Below are 26,756 nucleotides of genomic sequence, written 5' to 3' on the forward strand. Positions count from 1 at the left end.
CTCCTCCTTCTGATTCTGGCCCTCCCAGGCCCACCCATGGCTGCGCCCCTGCCCAGTCATGTGAAATCCATAGATTAGGGCCGAATTAATTAATGTATTGACTGATTTCCTTATATGAACTATAACTCAGTAGAATCGCTGAAATTCTTGCATGTTGCATTTATATTTTTGTTCAGTATATTTTCATAATTTATACTGTGTGTTCCTGCAGTCATGTCTTCCTCAGTAGAGGCGTGTCCATTTTGTGGGAAAACTTTTCTTGAGACTTAACAGCCACCTTCCCAAATGCAAGATGGCTCCAGTCACCATGACAACTCAAAGAACCCCCCCCCTTGCCTACTTAACCTAATCACATGTAAGAAGCGCAAAAAGACATCATCATCATCACCTTCAAGAATTTCTACTAAGAGTAATACATTATCTTCATCATTTTCACCACCTTCATCAGCACCATCGGCAAAGACAACTAAGATTAAGAAAACAACATCATAATCTTCCTCATCATTGCAAACTACTAAGAAGAGTAAGTAGACACTGTCATCACCATCTTCATCATCCACATCATCAACAACATCAACTAAGAGTATGAGAAAGCAGAAGCTCCTTGAGACTTTGATAGTCTCCAAGGAGAGTTGGGTTAAATATCCAGCCCAGACCCCCACGAATCTTAAAGCTACAACAACCACAACCAAGCTCAACGCAGTCCCAGCCCAGACCCTGCTACAGTCACAGCCAAGACTAAACCCAAAGCTACTGTTAGGAATTTTATGAATAATGACTAAACAATATCTACATTTTAAATAGAACTATAACTAATTCAACTCTACTCTGTTTTATTATATCTGATTAATAAATACCATTCCAGCTGGGTTGGGGAGGAAATAGATTGTGGGTTTTAAGTAAGCAGAAAGGATCGTTAACCTGTGGTTGAACCGACTCAACTTAGTTCTGGGATGTTTAGATAAGGCAGCGAGTGTTTTCCTGGGTTTTCCGTTATCTGGAGCTGTCTGCTGAATAGTGATAGATGAATACTTCAGAAGTTTAATCTTGATTTAACTGTGTGTCTGGAGCGAGCGAGCGGGGGGGTGGGAATAAACTTTTGAACTGTTCTGTCCTGGTCGATAGGAGGAAGGACATTTTATAACCTATGACGTCATATTTAGTATATAAACTGTTGTTCGTGGTTACATGGCAGCGCTCCGAGAATAAATACTATTATCTAATTTTGATAAGACTGGTCTCTGTCAATTTTATGCAAATAAGAATCTTACAAATTCTCATAAAATAGACTAAGTGAATTCAATTAATGAACACATATTGGAATTATGAAATTACATTAACAGCTACTCCACTCAAGCTCAAAGCAGCCCCAGCCACTGCTACAGTCACAGCCAGCACTAAAGCCAAAGCTGCTTCTAAGAAGGTGTCACTGAAAGAGCTAATTGAGCTATCCGCTCAGACAGCCAGAGCTGCTGCCACAGTATCCAAGGATCCTTTAGCAGGGGAAAAAAGAGAAGCAAGATGCTTCTGGAAGAAGGTGGAGTTTGGGAGCAGTAGAGAGGAGTGGTCAGCCCAGACCCCGCATCCAAGACCACACCACCAGCACAGCTGACCTCAAACTTGACCGTCAGTACAGCAAGACAACCGTATTGGACCATAACCCAACCATAACCTCTGACCTCAATAAAAACAGTCTACGCATCAAGACAAGCAACAGGGACCACTCACGGTCAACCACGTTTCAACAGTGCTGGATCGTGTTCAGACCACGAACACTGATCATAACAAAATCCATCTATACAACAAGACCAGATGACTTTTCACGGTTGACCTTGTTCAAACCTCAACCACAAACCCTGCCCTCAGTGGTAACCATGAAACTGTTGGCATGTTAGCGCCCGATGCTAACTCAGCCCAGTCACCCACCCTCAGACCTCACTAACTGGAACAACACTAACCGAGAGGATAAGAGATCTCAACAGCAACATACAACCCAGCCATCCCCCCTCCCTTGCAGCCATCACCTCTGTTCCCTCTGCCCCTTCCGTCACCTCTTCAGGATTACCCCACCTTGGCCTGAATAGGGGGTCACCCCACCCCAGCCTTTTAATTTCTCTCCCTCCCTCTGTCTCTCCATCCCTGTACTCTGATCCTGCCCCTCTCTCCCCTCCTCCCTCCTCACTCAATACCCCTTGGATCCCCCCCCACCCCCCAGTGGGGTGTAGTAGGTATGGACGCAACGCTTGAGATGCTCCTGCCCTATCAGAGGATAGGACTCAAGATAACGTCATCACCCTGCTCTCTTACTGGCCCAATACTGGAAGGGCTGATGCTTCATGCATCTACTTGATTCACTCCCTGTCTCCCATTCTCCCCTCCTCCTCCCTCTCACCCTCCTACTCTTTCTGCCCCTCCTCTTTTCTTTCTTTCACCTCTCTCCCTCTCATCGTTGCGAAGGCAGCAACAGCCAATCAGAGCGTGACGAGGGAGAGAGCGCCACTCAACACCAGGAAGTACGGCACTGAGCAGAGGATAATGGGTCAGTAGTGTTTGTCTAGTCCTACTTTATTTAGACTGGCTAACACCGTTAACCTTTGACACACCTACTCCCTGTAGAAGAGATGATGAGTTGCAGATGCACTGTCTCTAGGGGAGGTGAGGCTGAAGGAACTGCCTGGCTTGATCGCTAACCGAGCTCCCGTCAACCCCATACAGGGAATACTGGCCCTGCACAGAGGTAGGACACCCCGCACACACACAAACACTCACTCACACAGTATCTTTTTCGATTATCCCAAGATATCTCTCACTTCCAACTGTCATGTTCTATCTCTCTCTAGGATAGCAGTGGTACTACGGGAGGTACTGTATATAGACGTGAGGAAAGATGGATTGGGAGGAGTGGCCATGCTGCTCGCTGGATACTGCATCCTCAGCTACACCTGCAGCTACCCACACATCAGTAAGTGTGTGCATGTGCTTGTCAACTCAGAAAATCTTTCTTGAATGACTGCGTTTTCCCTCTATAGAGCATGATCGCTGGAGGAAGTACCACTGAGCCCTGGGGGTGAGGGTCAGACTAAGGGGAAACAGCTGTCACTCAGGGACGGAGCCCCTAGTGGTGAAGACCAGATGTGCAGAGCTGTAGTCTCGTGTTACCTGGAAATAAAGGCTAGAAGATCTGAAGCTATGGCGAGTTCTCTCCATAGAATCATCTGTGAGAGGTGGGAGAATGTGAACAGAGGCAACACTAAGGTGCTGAGCGAAAAAGTCTAATTTCAGTTTCATGTCTTCTAGTCTATACCAGGCCTATATATACAAAGGTATGTGGACACCCATTCAAATTTGTTGATTCGGCTATTTCAGCCACACCTGTTGCTGACAGGTCTATAAAACTGAGCACACCGCCATGCAATCTTCATAGACAAACATCGGTAGTATAATGGCCTTACTGAAGAGCTCAGTGACTGTCAACCTGGCACCATCATAGGATGCTCCCAGTTTGTCAGTTTGTCAAATTTCTGCCCTGTAAGTGCTGTTATTGTGAAGTGGAAAACGTCTAGGAGCAACAATAGCTCTGCCGCGAAGTGGTAGGCCACACAAGCTCACAGAACGGGACCTCCGAGTGCTGAAGTGCAGAGCGCGTAACAAACGTCTGCTGGGACAGGCTGGGATTAAAAATTAAAAAAATATAGGACACAACACACATCACGACAAGAGAGACAACACAACACCACATAAAGAGGGACCTAAGACAACAACATAGCAAGGCAGCAACACATGACAACACAGCATGGTAGCAACACAACATGGCAGCAGCACAAAACATGGTACAAACATTATTGGGTACAGACAACAGCACAAAGAACAATAAAGTGGAGACAACAATACATCACGCAAAGCAGCCACAACTGTCAGTAAGTGTCCATGATTGAGTCTTTGAATGAAGAGATTGAGATATAACTGTCCAGTTTGAGTGTTTGCTGCAGCTCGTTCCAGTCGCTCGCTGCAGCGAACTGAAAAGACAAGCGACCCAGGGATGTGTGTGCTTCGGGGACCTTTAACAGAATGTGACTGGCAGAACGGGTGTTGTATGTGGAGGATGAGGGCTGCAGTAGATTTCTCAGATAGTGTGGAGTGAGGCCTAAGGGGGTTTTATAAATAAGCATCAACCAGTGGGTCTTGCAACAGGTATACAGAGATGACCAGTTTACAGAGGAGTACAGAGTGCAGTGATGTGTCCTATATGGAGCATTGGTGGAGCACCCTTACCTGCCGATCTATAAATTACATCTCTGTAATCTAGCATGGGTAGGATGGTCATCTGAATCAGGGTTAGTTTGGCAGCTAGGGTGAAAGAGGAGCGATTACGATAGAGGAAACCAGGCCTAGACTTAACCTTAGCCTGCAGCTTTGATATGTACTGGGAGGACAGTGTACCGTTCAGAATGACAATGCCCGTGTACAAAGCGAGGTCCATACAGAAAGGGTTTCTCGAGATCGGTGTGGAAGAACTTGACTGGCCTGCACAGAGCCCTGACCTCAACCCCATCGAACACCTTTGGGATGAATTGGAACGACGACTGCGAGCCAGGCCTAATCGCTCAACATCAGTGCCCAACCTCACTAATGCTGTTGTGGCTGAATGGAAGCTAGTCCCCGCAGCAATGTTCCAACATCTAGTGGAACATGCTACCAGCAACATGCTATGTTGTAAGTCTGTGGAGCCTTGAATGAATTGAATGTGAAATAATGACCAGCAGTATGAGTTTCATACTGGACCCCACAACAAACTGAATATCTAACTACTACCAATAATACATGTGTTGGAAAATGTATTAAATCAATCAGGCTGAGCCAGTTTATGATTGTATTCAAAATGAATTTATTATTGACCTATTGTTGCTGTTGTAGTAAACACACAAACTAGAAATGAACAACTGACAGTATTTTGTAACAATTTCTCTTGGAACACTTCAATGCCAACAGAATAAAAAAGAACTTCATTTTTCTCGTGTTTTTCCTCTGGGGTTTTCCTTACAAAAAATTATAAATATTTTGTGTTTCACGTTTTCATTTTTTATACCAAAAAAGCCCCTATACAAATCATGTAGATAGTGAGACAGACGAAAAGAAAGTCAACAGTGAAAACGGGTCAAGAAAGTAGAAATGTATTGCTCTCCTTGGCAGAAAGGGCATAGCCTAGTACCTTAACCCCTCAAGACACTCCTGTGTGAAATTACTTCCCATATAGTCCACTACTTTTGAGTCACATGGGGTGAGTTACATAGGCTCTGGGTAAAAATATATGGGGAATAGTGTGTCGACCAGCAGACACAGGGGTCCTCAGGACCAGGGCTGAGAAGGCCACACCCAGTGGTTGTGTTCCTCTGCTCAGACACTGCTGGCACATGAAGACCTTACAACACCTGGATAGGATAGACGTGCCACATATGTTCTAGCAATCTGGTGCCCGACGCCACGGCACAGTCAAGGACGTGGCACGCAACCATTGGTTGATGTATGCGACGTTTGAGCAGGAGAACACGACCATTCAAGCCCTTACTCACTCAGACACAAGACACTTTCTATCTAAGGCCTTCAGTCTGTTCCTTCAGTCAGTTTAAAAGCAGAGTTTACATACACTTGTCTCTCATCTCTTAACTGTGGGGAGGGAGAGAAGGATAGAGTGGAGGAGGGGAAACTAAGTGTGCTAGGGAACGAGTAACATTCATCCGGGGTGAGTGAACACACAAACATACGAACACACCAGCACACGTTCACAGAGAGTGGACATACATATACAATCCATGACCTTCCAGGGTCATTGTATCACATGACAGTAAGACATTGCCATGGTTGCGTGTTGACATCGCTGGGACACACATCACTAACAACACAAATAATAGTGATGTTTCATTTTTTTAAATTAACTAAATCTAATCTATATAAAAAAAGATAAACATGTCGTAACATTTTTCCCTCAATCTGAGGAGTTAGCTCCCCCCAACACCAATACACGTGTGTGTGTGTGTGTGTGTGTGTGTCTTGGTTCTTCTATACTTGTGGGGACAAGGATAGTAAAACAAGAAAAATTCTCCCCTCGTGGGGACATTTCCCACATCCCCATGAGGACAAATGCTATTTTAAGCTTAGAGGTTAGGTTTAGGGTTATGCTTACAATTAGGGTTTGGGTAAGGGATTAGGTTCAGGGTTTGGGTTCCAGGTTAAGGTCAGGAAAAATAGTATTTTGAATGGAAATTAATTTTAGGTCCCCATGAAGATAGAACAAAATGTGTGTGTTTGATGTGTGGGTCGGTTTTTCTATCCTTGTGGGAACCTAAAACCCCCAAAAGTCCCCACAAGGATAGTAAAAAAATAATAATGTTTTATCCCTTGGGTACATGAGGATACATGGGTACATGAGGACAAAGGCTATTTTAAGCTTAGGGGTTAGGTTTAGGGTTATGGTTACAATTAGGTTTAGGAGTTAGGAGTTCAAATCAAACTTTGTCACATGCGCAGAACCCGAACACAATAAGTGTTTAGGGGTTAAGGTTAGGTCAAATAGGATTTTGAATGGAAATTAATTTTAGGTCCCCACGAGGATAGAAGAACAAAATGTGTGTGTGTGCGCGCGGAGGGGCATCACATACCTTTAAGGTACATAAGAAAAATGTCAAAGATACATTTAAAAAACTGACAGAAAACCAAAAGCTGCTTTAGTAGTTAAGACACTCAGCGTGTGAGTGAGTCTCTCTGGCTTGACTATGAAAACTGAAGTATAGAACAGAAAAATAACAATATATTTCTGGTAGTTGTCAAATCCATCAAATGACTATGGTATCATACACTGAGTATACAATACATTAAGAACACCTGCTCTTTCCATTCCATAAGACTGACCAGGTGAATCCAGGTGAAAACTATGATCCCTTATTGATGTCGGTTGTTAAATCCACTTCAATCAGTGTAGATGAAGGGGAGAAGTATTTTTAAGCCTTGAGACATGGACTGTGAATGTATGCCATTCAGAAGACCAAAAATGTAAGTGCCTGTGAACGAGGTATGGTTGTATGTGCCAGGCACACCGGTCTTTGTCAAATACTGCAACGCTGCTGGATTTTTCACACTCAACAGTTTCCTGTGTATATCAAGAATGTTCCACCACCCAAAGGTCATCCCAGTCAACTTGACACAACTGTGGGAAGCATTAGAGTCAACATGGGCCAGCATCCCTGTGGAACGCTTTCGACACCTTATAGAGTCATTCCCCTGACGAATTGAGGCTGTTATCATGGGGGAGGGGGGGGGGGGGGGTGTTCCTAATGTTTGGTATACTCAGTGTGTGAAGATGTGTAATGTCAGGTGCAAAAATTAAAGGACATTTCTTACAAGGCTTCTTCATGTAAACATTTGAAGGACAACATAGAATTTCTCAGGCACAGAATCATCATCATCATATTCTTCCTCCCTAAACTTCAGCATAATTGCACGTGGCTAAAGTTGGGGTTCAGGGGGTTGATATCTTCTTCCGGCTCACACCCAACAGGACATGATGTAACACAGGTCATGACCCCTGGTTGTCCTACAGTAACCATAGTAACCATAGTACTGTAACCATATATCTAGATTATATTTCTATGACTGTAACTAACTCAGAGCTGGTTGAAAAGGACTGACAATGGGAGAGCAAAATAAGAAAAGAAACAATAAAAAACATGCCCCAAGAATGAGCCGGCGGGGCAAAGGATGGAGGGGGATGAGAGAGATGGAATGGTGGCACGTCCGTCTGTCAAATCTGTCTGTCTAACATTCTAGAATGCTGTTCACAGCTGCCTCTAGAACCGAGTCTGTGTCGGGCAGGGTGGGAGGGAGGGGCAGGGGGGTCTGGGGGTGAGAGGAGGACAGGTGAGACAGGAACTGAGTCTGTACCGGCTCTGTCGACATCGCGACTGTGGCAGTAGCAGCCACATTGCCATGGTGATAGTTGCTGTGGTTGCTAGAGGCAGCTTTGTTTCCATAGTTGCTATGTTGAGTCCTCCTCAGGTCCATGATACTCTTAAAAGAGTCTATTCCTCCTCTCCCTCCTCCCCCCGGGTCTCCATAGCCCGACTGGGGGTCTGTCCTGTAAGGGGGGTCTGTGGTCGCACCCCTCCCTGTCTGTCTACCGCCGTGGCTGGACGAGGGGGTGGAGAGAGGGTCCAAGGAGAGGCAGGGTAGAGAGAGGGGAGATGTCTTCACCCCACAGCAGAAATCTTCCAAGAAGCCATCTATGGAGGGAGAGAGAGACGATGATGAGAAAAAACAATGGTCCACACTTGCTCAATGGTCCACAACCCTGCCAAGTCCCACCTCCTCACCTGGGTCCACCAGTATCATACGTTTGTCTTGTGTCAGGTTCTGGCGCTCCTCTTGGTTGAAGGTCCTGTCAATCATCACCATCTCTGAGGAGGGACTGGAGCGCTGCAGGGAGGGGAAGGGACTTCCTGTTAGCACAACACTTTTCAAAGATTCAAAATAATTGTGTGTGTGCGTACTCACCTCAGCCTCCACCATCAGCAGTCGTCTGTATTTGTTGATCATGACCTGGGTCCTTTTCAATACCTGAGTCGCCATCGACTCAAACTCATCATCCACTGTTAAGAGACAGAATACAGTGGTTACACAGACACACACACACACTAGTGGTGCATGGGTTGACACAGAACCTGCAGTCCCAGCGGTTATGTCCGCAGGGCGGACGGGTTTAGGGTCATGAAATATGGCGTGGATGAAGGGCGGGTGGGTTGAATAAAGAGAAAACAATGCATTAAAAATCCATAAATGTATCATTATTGCGCAGTTCATATCTATAGGCTACATTGAGGTTTTTATTTAGGGACTAACTGTAAGTTTACCAAATACACACCAATTGCCAAATGTTTTGGGAACTTGAGCAGAAAAAGTTAACGTCGATCCACTGAGACAAAAGGTCTGAGTTGAATTCAATAAGAGAAAAGCTGCGAAATGGAGAGTTGAAAATAAATAGAAGGAGGGTCAGAACAGTAGGTAGCCTAATGTATGGGGAAGATTTGGTGAAGAGGTAAAAGAGGATGATTGCAGTGGCAGCTACGTTCTGTGTAATGATTGTGAGACACTATACTAATTCATATACAAAACCTACATTTTGACTCTTCAACAGGAGTGGAGAAATATGATTTACTTCATTCAGCCTCGAGAGAATGTGAATGCGAGATAGCATCTTTACAGACGGTCCCTATCCTTATCAGCGTCATAAAAGCCGATAGTATTCCAACCACATAAAATATGCATCCAAGACGAACTGAAATCTTCTCAGAAACATGTTTGGTTGTTTTCACAGCTTTTAATTTCCTTAAAACCGGTTAAACTGATGTAATTTGTTAATTATAATTTTTTTAATTGCATTTTGTCCCCGGTCCTTAAACATCTTAACTGCTTAAGAGAATGAGAGATGAAAAACTTTAACAATGTAAACTAGATAGAATGAATGCGTCAATCATTAAAGACACCTCTGGTATTCTCAGGCAACAAAGGCATATGGCTAAGCTTTCCCTAAAGTATATTGAATTCAATTGCCATAATTATAAAGCCTAAATAGTCTATTACATAAATAAATTAAAACAGAAAAAAAAAACAGGCTACGGCACCAGAATGCATCATTTGGCCACAAAGGATTATGAGCGTCTTTGGAAAAAAAACAAGCTGTGGATTGTTTTTAAAATCACATTGCCTCCAGCAGGAAGGGTCCGCAATTTGGGCAGCGCACACGGCAAATACCAAATAGATGATTGTTGAGTTTCGACTGTCAGTGAAAAGTAGAGAGGCCCAGCCAGGCATATTGCAATATTTCAAAATACAATTACGGGAAAACATAGCTATTTTCTTTCCAAACTATTGCTGTAAAGCAGTGTTTCCCAAACTCAGTCCTCGGGACCCCAATGGGTGCACGTTTTGTTTTTTTGCCCTAACACTACACAGCTGATTCAAATGATCAACTAATCATCAAGCTTTGATTATTTGAATCAGCTGTGTAGTGCTAGGGCAAAAAACTAAACATGCAGCCCTTGGGGTTCCCAGGACCAAGTTTGGGAAACAATGCTGTAAAGAGAAAACAATGAAAAGATCTGTCTTTTAGTTAGCAAAAATCGCAACTTAATTTAATGAACAATATAGCCTTTCTCAGGGATCATCAACTAAATTCACCCACAGGAAGATTCTCTTGTAGACTGCAAATTGACCACAAGTTGCCAAAACCGATATAATATTTGACTAAAACATAATCATTTACAACCTTGCTTATATATTTGAATACGATCACATACACTCAGTGGCCAGTTTATTAGGTAAACCCATTTAGTACCGGGTCGGAATCCCCTTTGTTTCCAGAACAGCCCAAATTCTACAGGGAATGGAACCATTGCTCAACGAGTATCAAGGGACCTAACGTGTGCCAGGAAAACATTCCCCATACCATTACACCACCGCCACCAGCCTGTACCGTTGACACCAGGCAGGATGGGGCCATGGACTGCTTACGCCAAATCCTGACTCGCCAACCGCATTACGCAACATGAACCTGGATTTGTCGGACCAGGAGATATTTTTCCACTCTACAATTATCCAGTTTTGGTGATCACGTGCTTCTTCTTATTTTTAGTTAATAGGAGTGGAACTCAGTGTGATCGTCTGCTGTAATAGCCCATCCGTGACAAGGACCGACAAGTTGTGCGTTCTGAGATGCTGTTCTGAACACCACGGTTATGCTGCGTTTGTGGCCCGCCTGTTAGCTTGCACAATTCTTGCCATTCTCCTTCGACCTCTCATCAACGAGCTGTTTTTGCCCACAGGACTGCCGCTGACTGGATGTGTTTTGTCGCTCCATTCTCGGTAGACCCTAGACACTATCGTACGTGAAAAGCCCAGGAGGCCGGCTGTTTCAGAAATACTGGAACCGGCATGCCTGGCACCAATGATCATACCACACTTAGGTCACTCGTTTTGCCCATTCAAACGTTCAATCGAATAATAACTGAATGTTCTATATTGCAAGCCACGCCCATGTGACTCACTCTGTAGGAGCTAAACATTTGTGAACAGGGTTGTGTAATTTTTAAAAAACTGTCCACTGAGTGTCTCTCTCTCTCTCTCTCTCTCTCTCTCTCTCTCTCCTAAGTGTGGCAATACTTTGGAACAGATTTCTGAAATTAAAATCACTTGAAGCTAATTTGCTTGTGTTTTTACAGTCAATACAAATATACAGTGCCTTGCGAAAGTATTCGGCCCCCTTGAACTTTGCGACCTTTTGCCACATTTCAGGCTTCAAACATAAAGATATAAAACTGTATTTTTTTGTGAAGAATCAACAACAAGTGGGACACAATCATGAAGTGGAACGACATTTATTGGATATTTCAAACTTTTTTAACAAATCAAAAACTGAAAAATTGGGCGTGCAAAATTATTCAGCCCCTTTACTTTCAGTGCAGCAAACTCTCTCCAGAAGTTCAGTGAGGATCTCTGAATGATCCAATGTTGACCTAAATGACTAATGATGATAAATACAATCCACCTGTGTGTAATCAAGTCTCCGTATAAATGCACCTGCACTGTGATAGTCTCAGAGGTCCGTTAAAAGCGCAGAGAGCATCATGAAGAACAAGGAACACACCAGGCAGGTCCGGGATACTGTTGTGAAGAAGTTTAAAGCCGGATTTGGATACAAAAAGATTTCCCAAGCTTTAAACATCCCAAGGAGCACTGTGCAAGCGATAATATTGAAATGGAAGGAGTATCAGACCACTGCAAATCTACCAAGACCTGGCCGTCCCTCTAAACTTTCAGCTCATACAAGGAGAAGACTGATCAGAGATGCAGCCAAGAGGCCCATGATCACTCTGGATGAACTGCAGAGATCTACAGCTGAGGTGGGAGACTCTGTCCATAGGACAACAATCAGTCGTATATTGCACAAATCTGGCCTTTATGGAAGAGTGGCAAGAAGAAAGCCATTTCTTAAAGATATCCATAAAAAGTGTTGTTTAAAGTTTGCCACAAGCCACCTGGGAGACACACCAAACATGTGGAAGAAGGTGCTCTGGTCAGATGAAACCAAAATTGAACTTTTTGGCAACAATGCGAAACGTTATGTTTGGCGTAAAAGCAACACAGCTGAACACACCATCCCCACTGTCAAACATGGTGGTGGCAGCATCATGGTTTGGGCCTGCTTTTCTTCAGCATGGACAGGGAAGATGGTTAAAATTGATGGGAAGATGGATGGAGCCAAATACAGGACCATTCTGGAAGAAAACCTGATGGAGTCTGCAAAAGACCTGAGACTGGGACGGAGATTTGTCTTCCAACAAGACAATGAGCCAAAACATAAAGCAAAATCTACAATGGAATGGTTCAAAAATAAACATATCCAGGTGTTAGAATGGCCAAGTCAAAGTCCAGACCTGAATCCAATCGAGAATCTGTGGAAAGAACTGAAAACTGCTGTTCACAAATGCTCTCCATCCAACCTCATTGAGCTCAAGCTGTTTTGCAAGGAGGAATGGGAAAAAATGTCAGTCTCTCGATGTGCAAAACTGATAGACATACCCCAAGCGACTTACAGCTGTAATCGCAGCAAAAGGTGGCGCTACAAAGTATTAACTTAAGGGGGCTGAATAATTTTGCACGCCCAATTTTTCAGTTTTTGATTTGTTAAAAAAGTTTGAAATATCCAATAAATGTCGTTCCACTTCATGATTGTGTTGATTCTTCACAAAAAAAATACAGTTTTATATCTTTATGTTTGAAGCCTGAAATATGGCAAAAGGTCGCAAAGTTCAAGGGGGCCGAATACTTTCGCAAGGCACTGTAAATAGGCTTATTAGATCAATGATCATAAGCTATATATATATATAAATAAATAAATCACTGTATGTGTGACACATTAATTTACCACTTTACAGTGTAGACGAGGCTAATCTCCCCCGCACTGAAATGGTAGCATCCACTTGAACCACAGTGATGAACCACAATTTTCCAGCCACGCTAATATTTCAACTTTCAGGTCAAAAAAAGGTAAATTAGAACATTTTACATGGTAGAAAAATAAGAATTGTAAACAATTTCAGCCAATTTTCTATTATTCAATTTCAACAAATGGACCCAACGATGTATAATTTTTAACACAGAAACTAATATTCTATTATTCAATATCAACGAGTGTATTAGAACATTAGATTGATCAACGTTACCCCCTCAAGCCATAAATTGTTGGCAAGCGGTTACAGTGCACAAAATCTGGAACCAACAGGACCCTGAACAGCTTCCACCACGAAGCCATAAATAAGACAGCTAAACAAGACTGCTAAATAGCTCATCAAATGGCTACCCGGACAACCTGCATTTACCTTTTTTTTGCACTAACTCTCTTACACTGTCTCTATGCACACACACTGGACTGTACTTACACTGACACCACAACACATACATACATACGCCCGCGCACACATGCATACTGATGCCACACACTCACACTCACCACATATGCTGCTACTACTTGCCTAGTCATTTTACCACTACCTATATGTACATAGCTACCTCAATTACCTCGTACTCCTGTACATCAACTCAGTACTGGTACTCCCTGTATTTTTAATGACATGTTATTTTTTGTCATTATTGTTATTTATTTTTTCTTTAACTCTGCAATATTGGAAAAGGACCCATAAGTTAGCATTTCACTGTTAGTCTACACCTGTTGTTTATGAAGCATGTGACAAATAACATTTTATTTATAGGCTAGGCCTGCTCTCCATCACTACGTGCTCATGCATTTTTACAAACAGTGATTGAGTTATATTATTAGCCTAAATTGTGATTATCAAGTCCACACATCACATTGGGAATCAAGGTTATTATAGTTTTGCGTTTTTCTTTTCTTTTAGTTTGCCATTTTCTATTTGAAATTCAGTTTAGATTCAGTTAGTTTGCAGATCCACTTTCCTAGTTTTTATTTAGCTTAAGTTCTATAAAAACAGTTCAATTTTTTGTAATTTCAGTTTTTGTTTTAGTGTTAGTAAAGAAAGTCGCCTATCTACTGTATGCAGGGGAGGCTAGGAGCCACGCACAGTTGAAGTCGTAAGTTTACATTATTAGCCAAATACATTTAAACTCAGTTTTTCACAATTCCTGACATTTAATCCTCGTAATAATTATCTGTCTTAGGTCCGTTAGGATCACCACTTTATTTTAATAATGTGAAATGTCAGAATAATAGTAGAGAGAATGATTTATTTCAGCTTTTATTTCTTTCATCACATTCCCAGTGGGTCAGAAGTTTACATACACTCAATTAGTATTTGGTAGCATTGCATTTAAATTGTTAAACTTGGGTCAAACGTTTCGTGTAGCCTTCCACAAGCTTCCAAAATAAGTTGGGTGAATTGTGGCCCATTCCTCCAGACAGAGCTGGAGTAACTGAGTCAGGATTGTAGGCCTCCTTGCTCGCACACACTTTTTCAGTTCTACCCACAACTATTCTATAGGATTGAGGTCAGGGATTTGTGATGGCCACTCCAATACCTTGACTTTGTTGTCCTTAAGCCATTTTGCCACAACTTCGAAAGAATGCTTGGGGTCATTCTCCATTTGGAAGATCCATTTGCAACCAAGCGTTAACTTCCTGACTTATGTCTTGAGATGTTGCTTCAATATATCCACATAATGTTCCTTGCTATGCCATCTATTTTCTGAAGTGCACCAGTCCCTGATGCAGCAAAGCACCCCCACAAATGATGCTGCCACCCCCGTGCTTCACGGTTGGGATGGTGTTCTTCGGCTTGCAAGCCTCCCCCTTTTTCCTACAAACATAACGATGGTCGTTTTGGCCAAACAGTTATATTTTTGTTTCATCAGACCAGAGGACATTTCTCTAAAAAGTACGATCTTTGTTCCCATGTGCAGTTGCAAACCGTAGGCTGGCTTTTTTATGGCGGATTTGGAGGAGTGGCTTCTTCCTTGCTGCACGGCCTTTCAGGTTACGTCGATATATATTACTGTGGATATAGATACTTTTGTACCCGTTTCCTCCAGCATCTTCACAAGGTCCTTTGCTGTTGTTCTGGGATTGATTTGCACTTTTCGCACCAAAGTACGTTCATCTCTAGGAGACAGAACGAGTCTCCTTCCTGGGCGGTATGACAGCTGCGTGGTCCCTTGGTGTTTATACTTCCATACTATTGTTTGTACAGATGAACATGATACCTTCAGGTGTTTGGAAATTGCTCCCAAGGATGAGCCAGACTTGTGGAGGTCTACAATTTGTTTTCGGAGGTCTTGACTGATTTATTTTGATTTTCCCATGATGTCAAGTAAAGAGGCACTGAGTTTAAAGGTAGGCCTTGAAATACATCCACAGGTACACCTCCAATTGACTCAAATGATGTCAGTTATCCTATCAGAAGCTTCTAAAGCCATGACATCATTTTCTGGAATTTTTCAAGTTGTTTAAAGGCACAGACAATTTAGTGTATGTTAATCTGACCCACAGGAATTGACACCTTAAGTGAAATAATCTATCTGTAAACAATTGTTGTTGGAAAAAAGAATTGTCATGCACAAAGTAGATGTCCTAACTGACTTGTTTGTTAACAAGAAATTTGTGGAGTGGTTGAAAAAACGAGTTTTAATGACTCCAACCTAAACTTCCAACTTCAACTGTATGTGTTGTATAGTTTGTGTTTTTTGGGAGGTCACTTCTTGCCACTGTGGGGCAGTAATACATAACGTGATAGGTCAGGTCAAGTTTAAAGGTAGATTTAGGGAGATGACGCGAGATGACGTAGGTGCACGACTTAAACAGTAGTAGTGGGTCAATTTCCGCAACAACCTGGAGCGTTGAAGCGTAAGGCTAAACCCTCAGCTGTTTTGATCCTGTAACTACCACGTTGTAGCAGGGTGAAGCGAACCCGTGCACAAGCGCAAATACTCTTGACTGTGTGAGAGCAAAGCATTGCATCATGCCCATTCTGGGGATAAGAATTGTCCGACTGCCACCTACGTAGCACATGGGATGTATAAAATGTACTCCTCAGCCTGAAGTGTCCCTACTTACGCCAGCCGACTGGTAAGACACTTCAGGAGAGCGGTCACATGTGCTAGCAAGGCACAGGTTCAAGCCTCAGTGTGAGCCGAATCGGGAGGAAGTGGTACTCGCTAAGCAAGCAGCGTCACACCAACATGTCAACTCCATGAACTTTACAAAAATCACGTGATCAAAGTTAATGACGTTTCTTCAGTTGCTTTTCCCCAACTGCGCTATGCAGCCATCGCATGCATTGTGGGAGGCTCTATTGTCAACCAATCATTAGGGTGTTTACGTTTTACCCACACAAATACATGACTGAAACAAATTTCCCAGAATTTATGTGTACAGCGGATATATTCAAATAAATGTGATATTTGAGGCTCTCTCTCACTAATCAATTATACAATGTGGAAACAATATTATATTATGATTTCAGTTTGTGGGATATCGGGGTTAGATGATTATTTTGACATTCTAACGAAAACATTTCATAAACAATGGCAACACAGCCATGTTGATTTGAGACTTGCTGTTGGAAAACCACATTATACCCTGACTACACCGCTCACATCGCATGCGCGAGCGTTGCAAAATAAATTTAGAAATCTATATTATTCCATTATTGCACCCACTGCTCGCGGTCTGCGTTGCCAAGGGCTAAAATAGAAGTCAGTTCTATTTGTGATGCAGATCGCAGTGCAAGTCCTGCCTCTCCCATCTCCTCATTAGTTTATAGAAGCAGATACCCACGTACCATCTCATTGGTTATACCCACGTAGGTGATTGAAAGACGAACTGTGTTGTCGGTCGTCGTGGTAATACTATGAAAGTTTAGATGCCAATCACCCTATAAGTTCAAAGAATAAAAAACCTGGAAGGAGGAGAGATGACTAGAAACGATTCGGTTGACCGTTTTATTTGTGGATTAATTGTCCGAGTAGAGGACCTTGTGCATTTCAGGTAAAATAACAACTCAATGTTCATATCCCAGGACAAATTAGCTAGCAACAGCAAGCCAAGTGCAAGCTAGATAGCTCAATTGCCATAAATGTTTAATGCTTTTGACCTATACCCAAATTAATGTAATTAGTTCAGAGTTTGTTTTGATATTTTAACCTGGGGGTAGTGATCGCTTTGATGTGGGGGGACAAAATAAATGTATGCACGATGGCGCGCGCGCAGCCGGTTTGGGCTCCGTGTTAGTGTCTGACTTTGGGCTGTTGCATATGCACCTCCGGGCGGGTGAACAAACAGCTGACCTTGGGAAAACTCTTCCCTGTTGGGCGGAGCTCCATGGAACACGTGGTAGGGGAGGAGTCTGTGCAGTGCGTCATCCAATGAGGTGAAGCGGGCGATGTCAGGTGACAGAACCCCCGAATGATCCATCCTCAACTGCTGTAGCATCCTGGAGAGACACACATAGTACACTTATCATCACACACACACACTCCAGCAGCCCCCCAAGGGGGTGCCCAGCAAAACTGCGGTACGCCACTGACACGCACATATCCAGTCCCTAGTTAAAGTCTACACACCCCTTGCACAGTCTTCACATTTTGCTGCCTTAAAATTCTATCTAAAAACGATTAAATGAAAACCAATCCAAAGTTGATTGCATGTCTTCATACCCCAGAGTTAATGCTTAGTGGAAGCATCTTTGGCAGCCATTACAGCTGTGAATAATTTTGAATAAAATTCTACCAACCTTGCTCAACTCTTAGGGCAACGTACATCCATTGTTTTTGTCAAAATTGCTCAAGATCAGTACATTTGGTAGGGAATCATTGATGGACAGCAATATTCAAACCTTGCCTCAGATTTAAGTCAGGGTGGAGACTGGACAATACAGGAACACTCAACACTCAAGAGAGCCATTCTTGCTATTTAGTTTCTTTTTGACCATTTTAATTGAAAACAATCACAGTAAGGCACTTAATTGTTACCCAGAAATGATTTGATATTGAGATAAAAACAGATGCATTGGACCTTTAAGGCAGCTAAATTTGAAAACTGTGCAAGGAGTGTGTAGACTTTCACAAGAGCACTGCATGCACACACACACACAGCATCTATACACATACACTACTTACATTCCTCCTCTGGTGAGCTGCTGAGGGGCCGGCCTCTTCTGAGCACTGACCTACAAGAGACATATTTCAATATCATCATCATCACCACACTGGTCTGTAAACCCATGTTTCGCAATATTTCTATAGGCCACTATTAAAAAGAAGAGGATCCCATCCGCTTTCTGTAGGCTAGGCCTACTATATTTATTTCTCAACTTTCCTAATATCAAGCACATCGCTTCACTTTATAAATCGGGGGGCGTGCCTACCTGACTAGCATGAAAATTCAAGTGCATAGCCTAGTGGTTAGAGTGTTGGGCAAGTAACCCAAAAGGCTGCTGGATCGAATCCCCGAGCTGACACGGTACAAATCTGTCGTTCTGCCACTGAACGAGGCAGTTAACCCACTGTTCCCCGGTAGGCCGTCATTGTATATAAGGATGTATTCGTAACTGGCTTGCCTAGTTAAATAAAAGGTTTCATTTAAATACAGATGACATGTATTTTTTGACCCTGCCTCTGTTCCGTGAATGATAATGGTCCATTCTAAATCTAATTTCACACATATACTAAATAATATTTGTAAAGACAAGATTAAATTGAAAATAGTCTGATAGGTGAGAATATTATCACTTGTGAATGATGCCAAGCGTGTGCAGTCTAAGGCCAGAAACAGCACAACTTTTTCAAATCATCTCATGCATCATGTATCTTAGCCCATGGGCCTATGTTTTTATAAGGTTTGTATCACAACTAAAGTGGCTAAATAACCTCAAACGTAGCCTGTAGTCCCAAGACCCCTGGAACACAGTTGGAGAGCCCATAGCCTACAGAGCCTAGTGAAACATGTGTTCTTATAAGCTTTGTTCAATCACGTGTGAAAACATAGTTTTGACTGAACACTATTTAAAAAGAGGATGCCAGCTTTCTCATGCTGCCATATTTATTGCTTAAAATTTAAGCACATTAATACACTTCACAAACAGTGTAGCCTACCTGGCATATTAAAAACCTACCTGGCACAAAAGAAAGAACGAATGAATGAACGAACGAAACAAACAACGAACCGTAACAAAGAGGTGTAACATACACTAACTCAAAACAATATCCCATAAAACACAGGTGGACAAAATGCTACTTAAATATGATCCCCAATTAGAGACAACGATAGCCAGCTGCCTCTAATTGGGAATCATACCAAACACCAACATAGAAAAACGAAACTAGAACCCCACATAGAAAATAATAACTAGAAAAACCCCCAGTCACGCCCTGACCTACTATACCATAGAAAAGCAAAGGCTCTCTATGGTCAGGGCGTGACAAGTGCAGGCTACGGATGACATGTTTTAGTTTTTTCTGGGCCATTCTAAATAAAATGTTATTAAGAATAATCTTATGGGTGAGAATATTATCAGTGCTTGTCAAATTGTGAATGAGAGACTGATGAAGTGTGTGCAGCCTGCGCAATAAATCCTGCGCTTGCCTTTCATGTGACTTTTTTCAAATCATCATTAGAGTAGCATCATGCAGCCTTAGAATGTGTTAGAAATCAAAACATATAGCCCAACGTTTGTATCACAAGTAAAGTTGCATAAATAACTCTAAATGAAGCATTTAGGAGGACCTGTTTCTTTGTTAACCGCTCAACACAGAATAGCTGCATGTGCGCACTACCTGAGAAAAATATAATTTATATTTTATTCAGCTATGTTCAATTGTATTCTTCTAACTATAAAATAATGCCACAGAAATTAAAAGCAAATCTTGCCTGCTAAATGATCTAGCATAGCCCACAGCCATACGGCATAACTTAAGGACGACATATTTAGACCTGCCTAAAATAAATAATGGATTTATTGTGATGGTGTAGGCTATATTAAATGTATTTATTAGACTTTTTCAAATTCAGATGTTCCAAAGGTCTGCATTAGTGGATTGTAAGCAAAGCATGGAAGCTGGATATGTTAAACATTTTAAACAGTTTATGTTACTTAAAAGTCAATCAGTTATTGTGAGACAGGCATGACAATCACCAGCTGACAACATTTCATGACCTCACACACACAGTGTATAACATGTAGAATACCTGTGTGTTTAGCGGGGCGTCTTGGCTGATGTAGGTCATTGTTTTCACAGCTAGGAAACAAATGAGAAACAGAAGTCAGGAGAGGGGTTTATATACATCTATAACAACAACACACAAAAACACAAACACAAACCTTTGTTTCCAAGGAGGTTGACGAGCTGTGTCTGAGCCTGCTTGTCCTGAGGAATTGGAGAACAAAACAAGACAAAAACATATTATAGAAACGCATGCAAAGAGGTAATAATTAAGTGAGGAAGAGAGTTGTAGTTAATACCTGTGTGTACTCCTGTTCATGTGAGGCAGTACCAGTACCAGAGAGAGACAGGGGGGAGAGGGAGCTGCTGTTCTGAGTCTGAGACAGTACGAGGCGCTGCACTGGGCTGCCCGACACCTGCCCTTGAACCCCAGTCGCCGTTCCAACCAGCGTCAGACGCCCCTGGTTTGATGCCGCCTGTACTGGGGCAGGGTTCGTACCAGGAAAATTCTGCCATGTTTGGGTCATGGCTCCTCCTACTCCCACCTGGCTGCCTCCCACCTGGATCAGCTGACCTCCCGCCGTCGCCGTGAAGTTCTGCCCGGCGACGAGCTGTACTGTGTTCTGATTGGCTAGCAGGGTTGATTGGGATGGGTCTGAGGGCCCATTGTGGTGGACCAGGTACTGCCCTGGGGGCAGGTTGGCCTGGCCTTGCTGTCCCTGGTTCTGCTGCCCCAAGGGAGAGTGGACCAGGATGGAGCCGTTAGCTGTGTAGTGTCCCTGGGCCGCGGTGTTAACCATGGTGGTGGTTGTGGTCTGGAGTCCCAGGCTATAGACAGTCTGAGCCCCAGCTTGAAGGGGTTTGGGCTGGATAGGTCTGACCAGGGCCTGGGCGCCCCCAGGTCCTCTCTGGATGATGATATTCTGCAGGGGGATGTTCTTAAAGGGCAAGCCTACCTGGTTCACCTGGCCCACTGGGGAGGGAGTGGCAAACACCTGCCCCCCTGCTGCTACTCCCCCCACCGCCCCCCCTACCCCACCACCCTGCCGGAGGAGGATCTGCTGGACCCCTCCCCCGCCAAAGGACCCCAACACCTGGATGTGCCCCCCTGCCTGGCCATTAGGCAGCTGGGACACGCCCTGGAGGAACTGACCACTGGGAAAAGCTGCAGTCGATGTGGTGACCCCGCTGCCGTACCCCCCCGAGACCAGCTGGGGGGGGAATGGGGAGGGGGCCGAGGGGAGAGGAGGGGGAGGTGGTTGGGAGTCTAGCATGGCCTCCTGTTCCAGAGTCTGTTCAGTAATGTCTGCCTCCATGAGAGACTTCTGCAGGATGTCAAAGGGCTGGTCCTCTCCTCCGCCAAGATCCATTCCTCCTGGAGAAGCTTCTCCCCCCAGCTCATCCTCAATGAACGATAGGCTACTGGAAAGCTGGAGGCCCACCCCTGCTGAATCCTCAAACTCTTCATCTTTGAGGCCGGAGTTAGAGCCAGCCTGAGAGAAAGAGAACACTTTATAACTATACAGGCTCCATCAGTTTATAAACCCATTACCAGCAGGTAAGTGCAGATTTATTTCTACTCACAGTGTTACTGGTGAAGAAGGTTCCGGCAGAGCCGTAAGCTGCGTTCGTCACGTCATCCTCCTCAATCTGAGGGAGAAAATACACGTCACTTCACCTGTATGCAAAGCAGCGTGCTAATATTCTATGACTTGAAATGGGCATGGATGAACTAGTAGACCAGAGGGGGAGACACTCACAGACTTGTTGGTGGAGCCGTGGAGGTAGTCATTCAACGCCTGCACATCCCTGGAGGACAGAAGGAGGGAGAGAGCTTCAGTCAGAGAACATCCAAATTTGACTTTAGAAAAAAAAAATAGATATAATTATTATTTAACATTCGTAACCCCTGGGCACCAGATTTATCTGTTCCACTTACCATTACTAATGCCTTAGTGTTAGATGTTTGTAGATGTGTTATAGATAGTGTTTGTGATTTATGTGTTATATGGATTTACCCTATAATATCCAGAAGACGGCGATCGTCCTCATCATCCATGACACCTGGGTGAGGAGAGAGCAGAGAGAGGGATGAAGTGACAGGGGAGTGAAGTGAGTAGAAAGAGGTGTAATGGAGGAAAGGATAAGAGGAAGGGGGAGATATCCTATTTTAACTGTATACTGCAACTATGCTAAAAAGCTCATAAATGCAAAAGCTCTAATTCTAAATCCTCTTTGAGTATTCTACATTGCTGCAACAATTCTTATGAATGCTTGTGAGCACAAAAGAGTTACGGAAAGTAATGCAGAGACATAAACAGTGAGACAACACAGAGGACGTGCTGGGTGGGTGGGTCACAGGCGGACGGTGGCACCTGGGGAGGACGGGCTCATAGTAATGATTGAAATGGAGAAATAATGGAATGGTATCAAACACATGGTTTTTTTTATATATTTCCATTCACTTCATTCCAGCAATTATTATGAGCCGTCCTCTCCTCAGTCTCCTCCTGTGTGTGTGTGTGTGTCTCAGACTGTATCTGCATGCTTATCTCTGGTGTGGTAACAGTTGGCGATGCAATAAAACACTCACAGCTTTCTGACAGCGAGCATGGAATCATTCATTAACCACCACCTTTTATTTGCTGTGATGGGGCAGAGTGAGAGACAAGAGAGATAAGAGGGGAGAAAAAGAGAGATGGGGGAGGCACAGAAAGAGAGAAGTTAAGAACAATGGTATTAAAAGTGCAGTATTGAGAGTGAAGCTCCCGCCCCTACCCTTGTCTCTTCTCCTGCACATTGGTCTACTCTCCTGTCACCTCCCATTAAATGAAGATGGTCATCAAAGTGTAAATAACTCCACCCTGTTCCCTTTAAAAGGTTGTTTGTTTGGGAGTTGAAGGTTTACAAAGCATTTACTTTGTTTTACAGCCAACAACATTCCACAGAACTAACTCCAATGATGCTGGCTTTGTATCGTGGTGAAAGGGGACATAAAACAGTTAATAATGTGGTGAATAGCAATGAGGAGCAAAACAGTAAATGTAGCCTTGGAATATTCTCAAGGTGAAGCTGTGTATTTTGTTAATTCAGAGCTGCAATGCCTGGGTTAAACAAGGTGGTGTTTTGAAAAATGGTATGCCACTGTAGGGGGGGGGGCCTGTGATGTGTCCAACGGTAGCAACATTTTCATTTTTGACTTCTTTTGTGTCTTTCGTTCGAAGCCATGTCGAATGACAAATGTGATACATTGTGTCAAGTCAGTGATGTAACATTGTGCTCTTGAACACATTTAACCAGTCGTTAAAACAAAATGGCGACTCGGCCACCATCTTTGGTTGAGAAAGAACCAAGCCTAATAAGGCTAAAAAAAATGCGTCATAAAATGTCTCAGCTACAATTGAGTAGCTCAATGTAGGGAATTACAAGATTAATAGTTAATAAAACTGGTCGTTTTGGAATTGTGAAACAACTAGCTGTATTTTTGCTAGCAGCCCAGATATCTAGCTAGCTGCTAGCATACGCAGTTAAGAGTGCCACTTTATATTCAGCTTTCCACCAACAAAAAATGAAAACCGTAAAACTATATTTTATTTCACAAGTTACACCGATACACGTGCTCTTTGAAGGATCTCTTCAAGTGTGTCCGTTTTGAGATATTTGCTGACAACTACGACACCATCACCAGGTTAACGTTGGCTAATCGGCTAGCTAACCTCTAATGAGATCCCTTCTCAACATTGGGGTTATTTTGTCATAGGGGCAGGGTTAGCTAGCACCACTAAATGGGGGGATATGTCTACACGTGTCAAATAACTGGCAGAAATGCACTCAATAAATCCTGGAATATTTAGCTAGTTAAATTTTCCAAATTTCACAGAATTTTGAGCATGTGGAAAACAAGCAGCGGCTAGCTAAAACGTTGTTAGCTTGCCAGTTGCCCAAGCTATTGAAAATATGGTGTTTCCTCTCCCCTGCACCTAGCTTAGTCACCAAATTAGTGGTCGGAGTAGGCGTACAAGACGATATGGCTAGTCAGGGTCGGAGTAATTTATAAATCAGTTTATCCAAAGAATAGTAGACACATTTAGCTCCAATTGAAATAGTAATGACACCCTCCCAAATTGTAGCATCAATGTGCAAACAGCTAGCAACGACAGTCGTGCCACGGTTTTAAGCTTTGGAAACATCGTTTAGACCACCAGCTGATGTACAGCTTGTGATTTATGTCCAAAAATAGACTGAATCGACAGACAATGATAATCGCATTCGAGCACAAAAAGCCTGTCCTCCCAGCCTCTAACTGGTCGCTGACGTGCTCTCTTTCTCTGCTGTGCTGGGGTAGACTTCAGAGGTTACCATTTGTCTCCTATTTAGCTCATCTGCCAGCATGCAATGCAAAACGTCAGATTTCTCTCGATTGGCTGAACAGACATATTTCAATCGTGGAATTTACGACCGCGCGGAGTCTTCGGCAACAGCTCTTTGGGCTAGCTATTTGACCGCGGACTTTTACTTGTAAACATCGGCCTGTTCAAGGTTAGCTAGCCGTCGTCGCCTATTTAGAATCGTCGGATAGAATTCGTTCACACGGCTAAACAGTGTCGATACCTAGGTGTTTTTTTCGATTAGCATAACATAAAGACGACTGAAAGAAGGCAAACCCTTACTCCTGTCTCACTCCTCTTGAAACCCAATATCTCCATTTGGCAACTTTTAATTTGCTCCCCCCTCCTTCTCCTCCTCCTCCTTCTTCTCCCTCTCCCACTCATATTTTTCTCACTGTCCCTGTTCTGTCTCAGATAGATTTCTCTCCACTCTCACTCTCTTCCCTCCCCGAAGGAAGGGAGGAAGGAGGTTGTGTGTGTTTTTTCCTAGAAATTTTATCACAAAATTATAATACACTCAAAGGGAAACTCACCGTCATGAAAAAGCAGTGCCTTGTCAACGGGGTTTCCTCGCCATCACAGCACGGGTAGTGCCGCTCCAGAAGAAGGCAGTAACATCAGAGCATTCTACAGATAGCGATGCAATATTCCATAGAAGTAACATAGAACGGACAAAAAGTCACTACACTCTAAATACTGAAAAACTATGTTCTACCATTCATGAAAGTTTTTTTTTGAACTTTCATGACAGATATTTCATAATTATTCTCCCCTATGAATAGGAAATTGTTTTACAGTAGACTTGGCCATTATGAACGGTAGGGGGCGGGCCACTAGCAGATGCCACACCTTGATGTGGCTGATAAAGTAATTGAGGAAGCTGTACATTGTGACAACAGAGAGATCAGCAAAACGAGGGCGTTATTCCACTCACATACCCTCCAATGGGATATAGGATGGGGGAAACAGCTTTTATAAGTAATCGCCAATGTAACACAATTAATCATATTCACAGTGATGCTATGTACACCATGTTTCAATCAGAGATGGGGGTCAGCCACACACACTGTATGTAATTCAGTCTATTCTGGTGTAAATTCATATAGGCCTATTGTGTTCCTTAAACTACAGACCCATTTCTTATACTTGCATCAGCAGTCTACACTGGAAGAGTGCAGTTATTTCTTCCTGCAGAAGAATTAACAGGTACTGTATGTGAAAGTGAGGTGTATGTGACATTGAGAAATGCATAATAAACTCTTCTACACCTACTGTGAAGGTGGCTACTGATATACTACTTTACTATTCTGAAATGTGTATTTTGTTCTCCTAGATTAAAGCTCAGGTTTTGCTTAATATGTGCACTGTCATCCTTCCACTTGCTTTCACAATGGGGCACAATAAAACATGAACGTCATTATATATGGATATTTGCAGTGGTGTAAAGTACTTAAGTAAAAATACTTTAATGTACTACTTTAGTCGTTTTTGAGGGTATCTGTACTTTGCTATTTATATTTTGGACAACTTTTACTCCACTACATTCCTAAAGAAAATAATGTACTTTTTACTCCATACATTTTCCCTGACACCCAAAGTACTTGTTACATTCTGAATGCTTAGCAGGACAGGAAACTGGTCCCTACTGGTCCCTACTGCATCTGATCTGGCAGACTCACTAAACACAAATGCTTCATTAGTAAATTATTACTAAGTGTAGGAGTGTGACACTAGCTCTCTGTAAATTAGTATTACATTGTTTTAAATCATGCTGACTGGTTTGCTTAATATAAGACATTTGAAATAATTGATACTTTTACTTTTGATACTTAAGTATATTTTAGAAAAAACATTTACTTTTGATACTTACGTATATATAGACTTTTACTCAAGTAGTATTTTACTAGGTGACTTTCACTTTTAATTTAGTAATTTTCTAGTAACGTAACTTTACTTTTACTCAAGTATGAAAATGGGGTACTTTTTCCTTCCACCACTGGATTTTTGTTATGGGTTTACAATTATGCATGAACATGGGTGGGAATGGGAGAACGTAGCAAACAACGCTCCCTAATCCACCAATGGAATGACAGTATAGTCACAAGAGAGGAGAGATTTATCCAATAAGAA

At 42.9% G+C, this 26,756-nt stretch overlaps 1 protein-coding gene and 1 pseudogene across 3 annotated transcripts; one reads left to right on the top strand and one right to left on the bottom strand.

Annotated features, from left to right (window-relative positions):
* Nucleotides 1–585: 585 nt before the first annotated feature.
* Nucleotides 586–3,090, top strand: LOC110499585 (uncharacterized; annotated as a pseudogene).
* Nucleotides 3,091–4,861: 1,771 nt separating this feature from the next.
* LOC110498740 (BRD4-interacting chromatin-remodeling complex-associated protein-like) lies at nucleotides 4,862–25,452 on the bottom strand. 3 transcript variants are annotated; one of them, XM_036955734.2, is made up of 13 exons: nucleotides 25,160–25,452; nucleotides 22,832–22,883; nucleotides 22,257–22,302; nucleotides 21,999–22,047; nucleotides 21,823–21,888; nucleotides 20,538–21,731; nucleotides 20,397–20,442; nucleotides 20,264–20,313; nucleotides 18,196–18,245; nucleotides 17,365–17,510; nucleotides 8,545–8,639; nucleotides 8,364–8,466; nucleotides 4,862–8,273 (listed from the first exon to the last, which is right to left on the bottom strand). In XM_036955734.2, exons 2-13 carry the CDS (start codon nucleotides 22,857–22,859, stop codon nucleotides 7,810–7,812), a joined length of 2,337 nt encoding a protein of 778 aa, XP_036811629.2. In that variant the 5' UTR covers nucleotides 22,860–22,883; nucleotides 25,160–25,452; the 3' UTR covers nucleotides 4,862–7,809. The 3 variants fall into 3 exon arrangements, with proteins under 3 accessions (XP_036811629.2, XP_021431047.3, XP_090068448.1); XM_021575372.3 differs by lacking the exon at nucleotides 25,160–25,452 and adding an exon at nucleotides 24,909–25,102; XM_090212322.1 differs by lacking the exon at nucleotides 22,832–22,883 and having other exon boundaries at nucleotides 25,160–25,439.
* Between the last annotated feature and the right edge of the window lie 1,304 nt (nucleotides 25,453–26,756).

Source organism: Oncorhynchus mykiss, chromosome 20 (genome assembly GCF_057628025.1).
Source record: "Oncorhynchus mykiss isolate SJ-2025 chromosome 20, ASM5762802v1, whole genome shotgun sequence".
Lineage (NCBI taxonomy): Eukaryota > Metazoa > Chordata > Actinopteri > Salmoniformes > Salmonidae > Oncorhynchus > Oncorhynchus mykiss.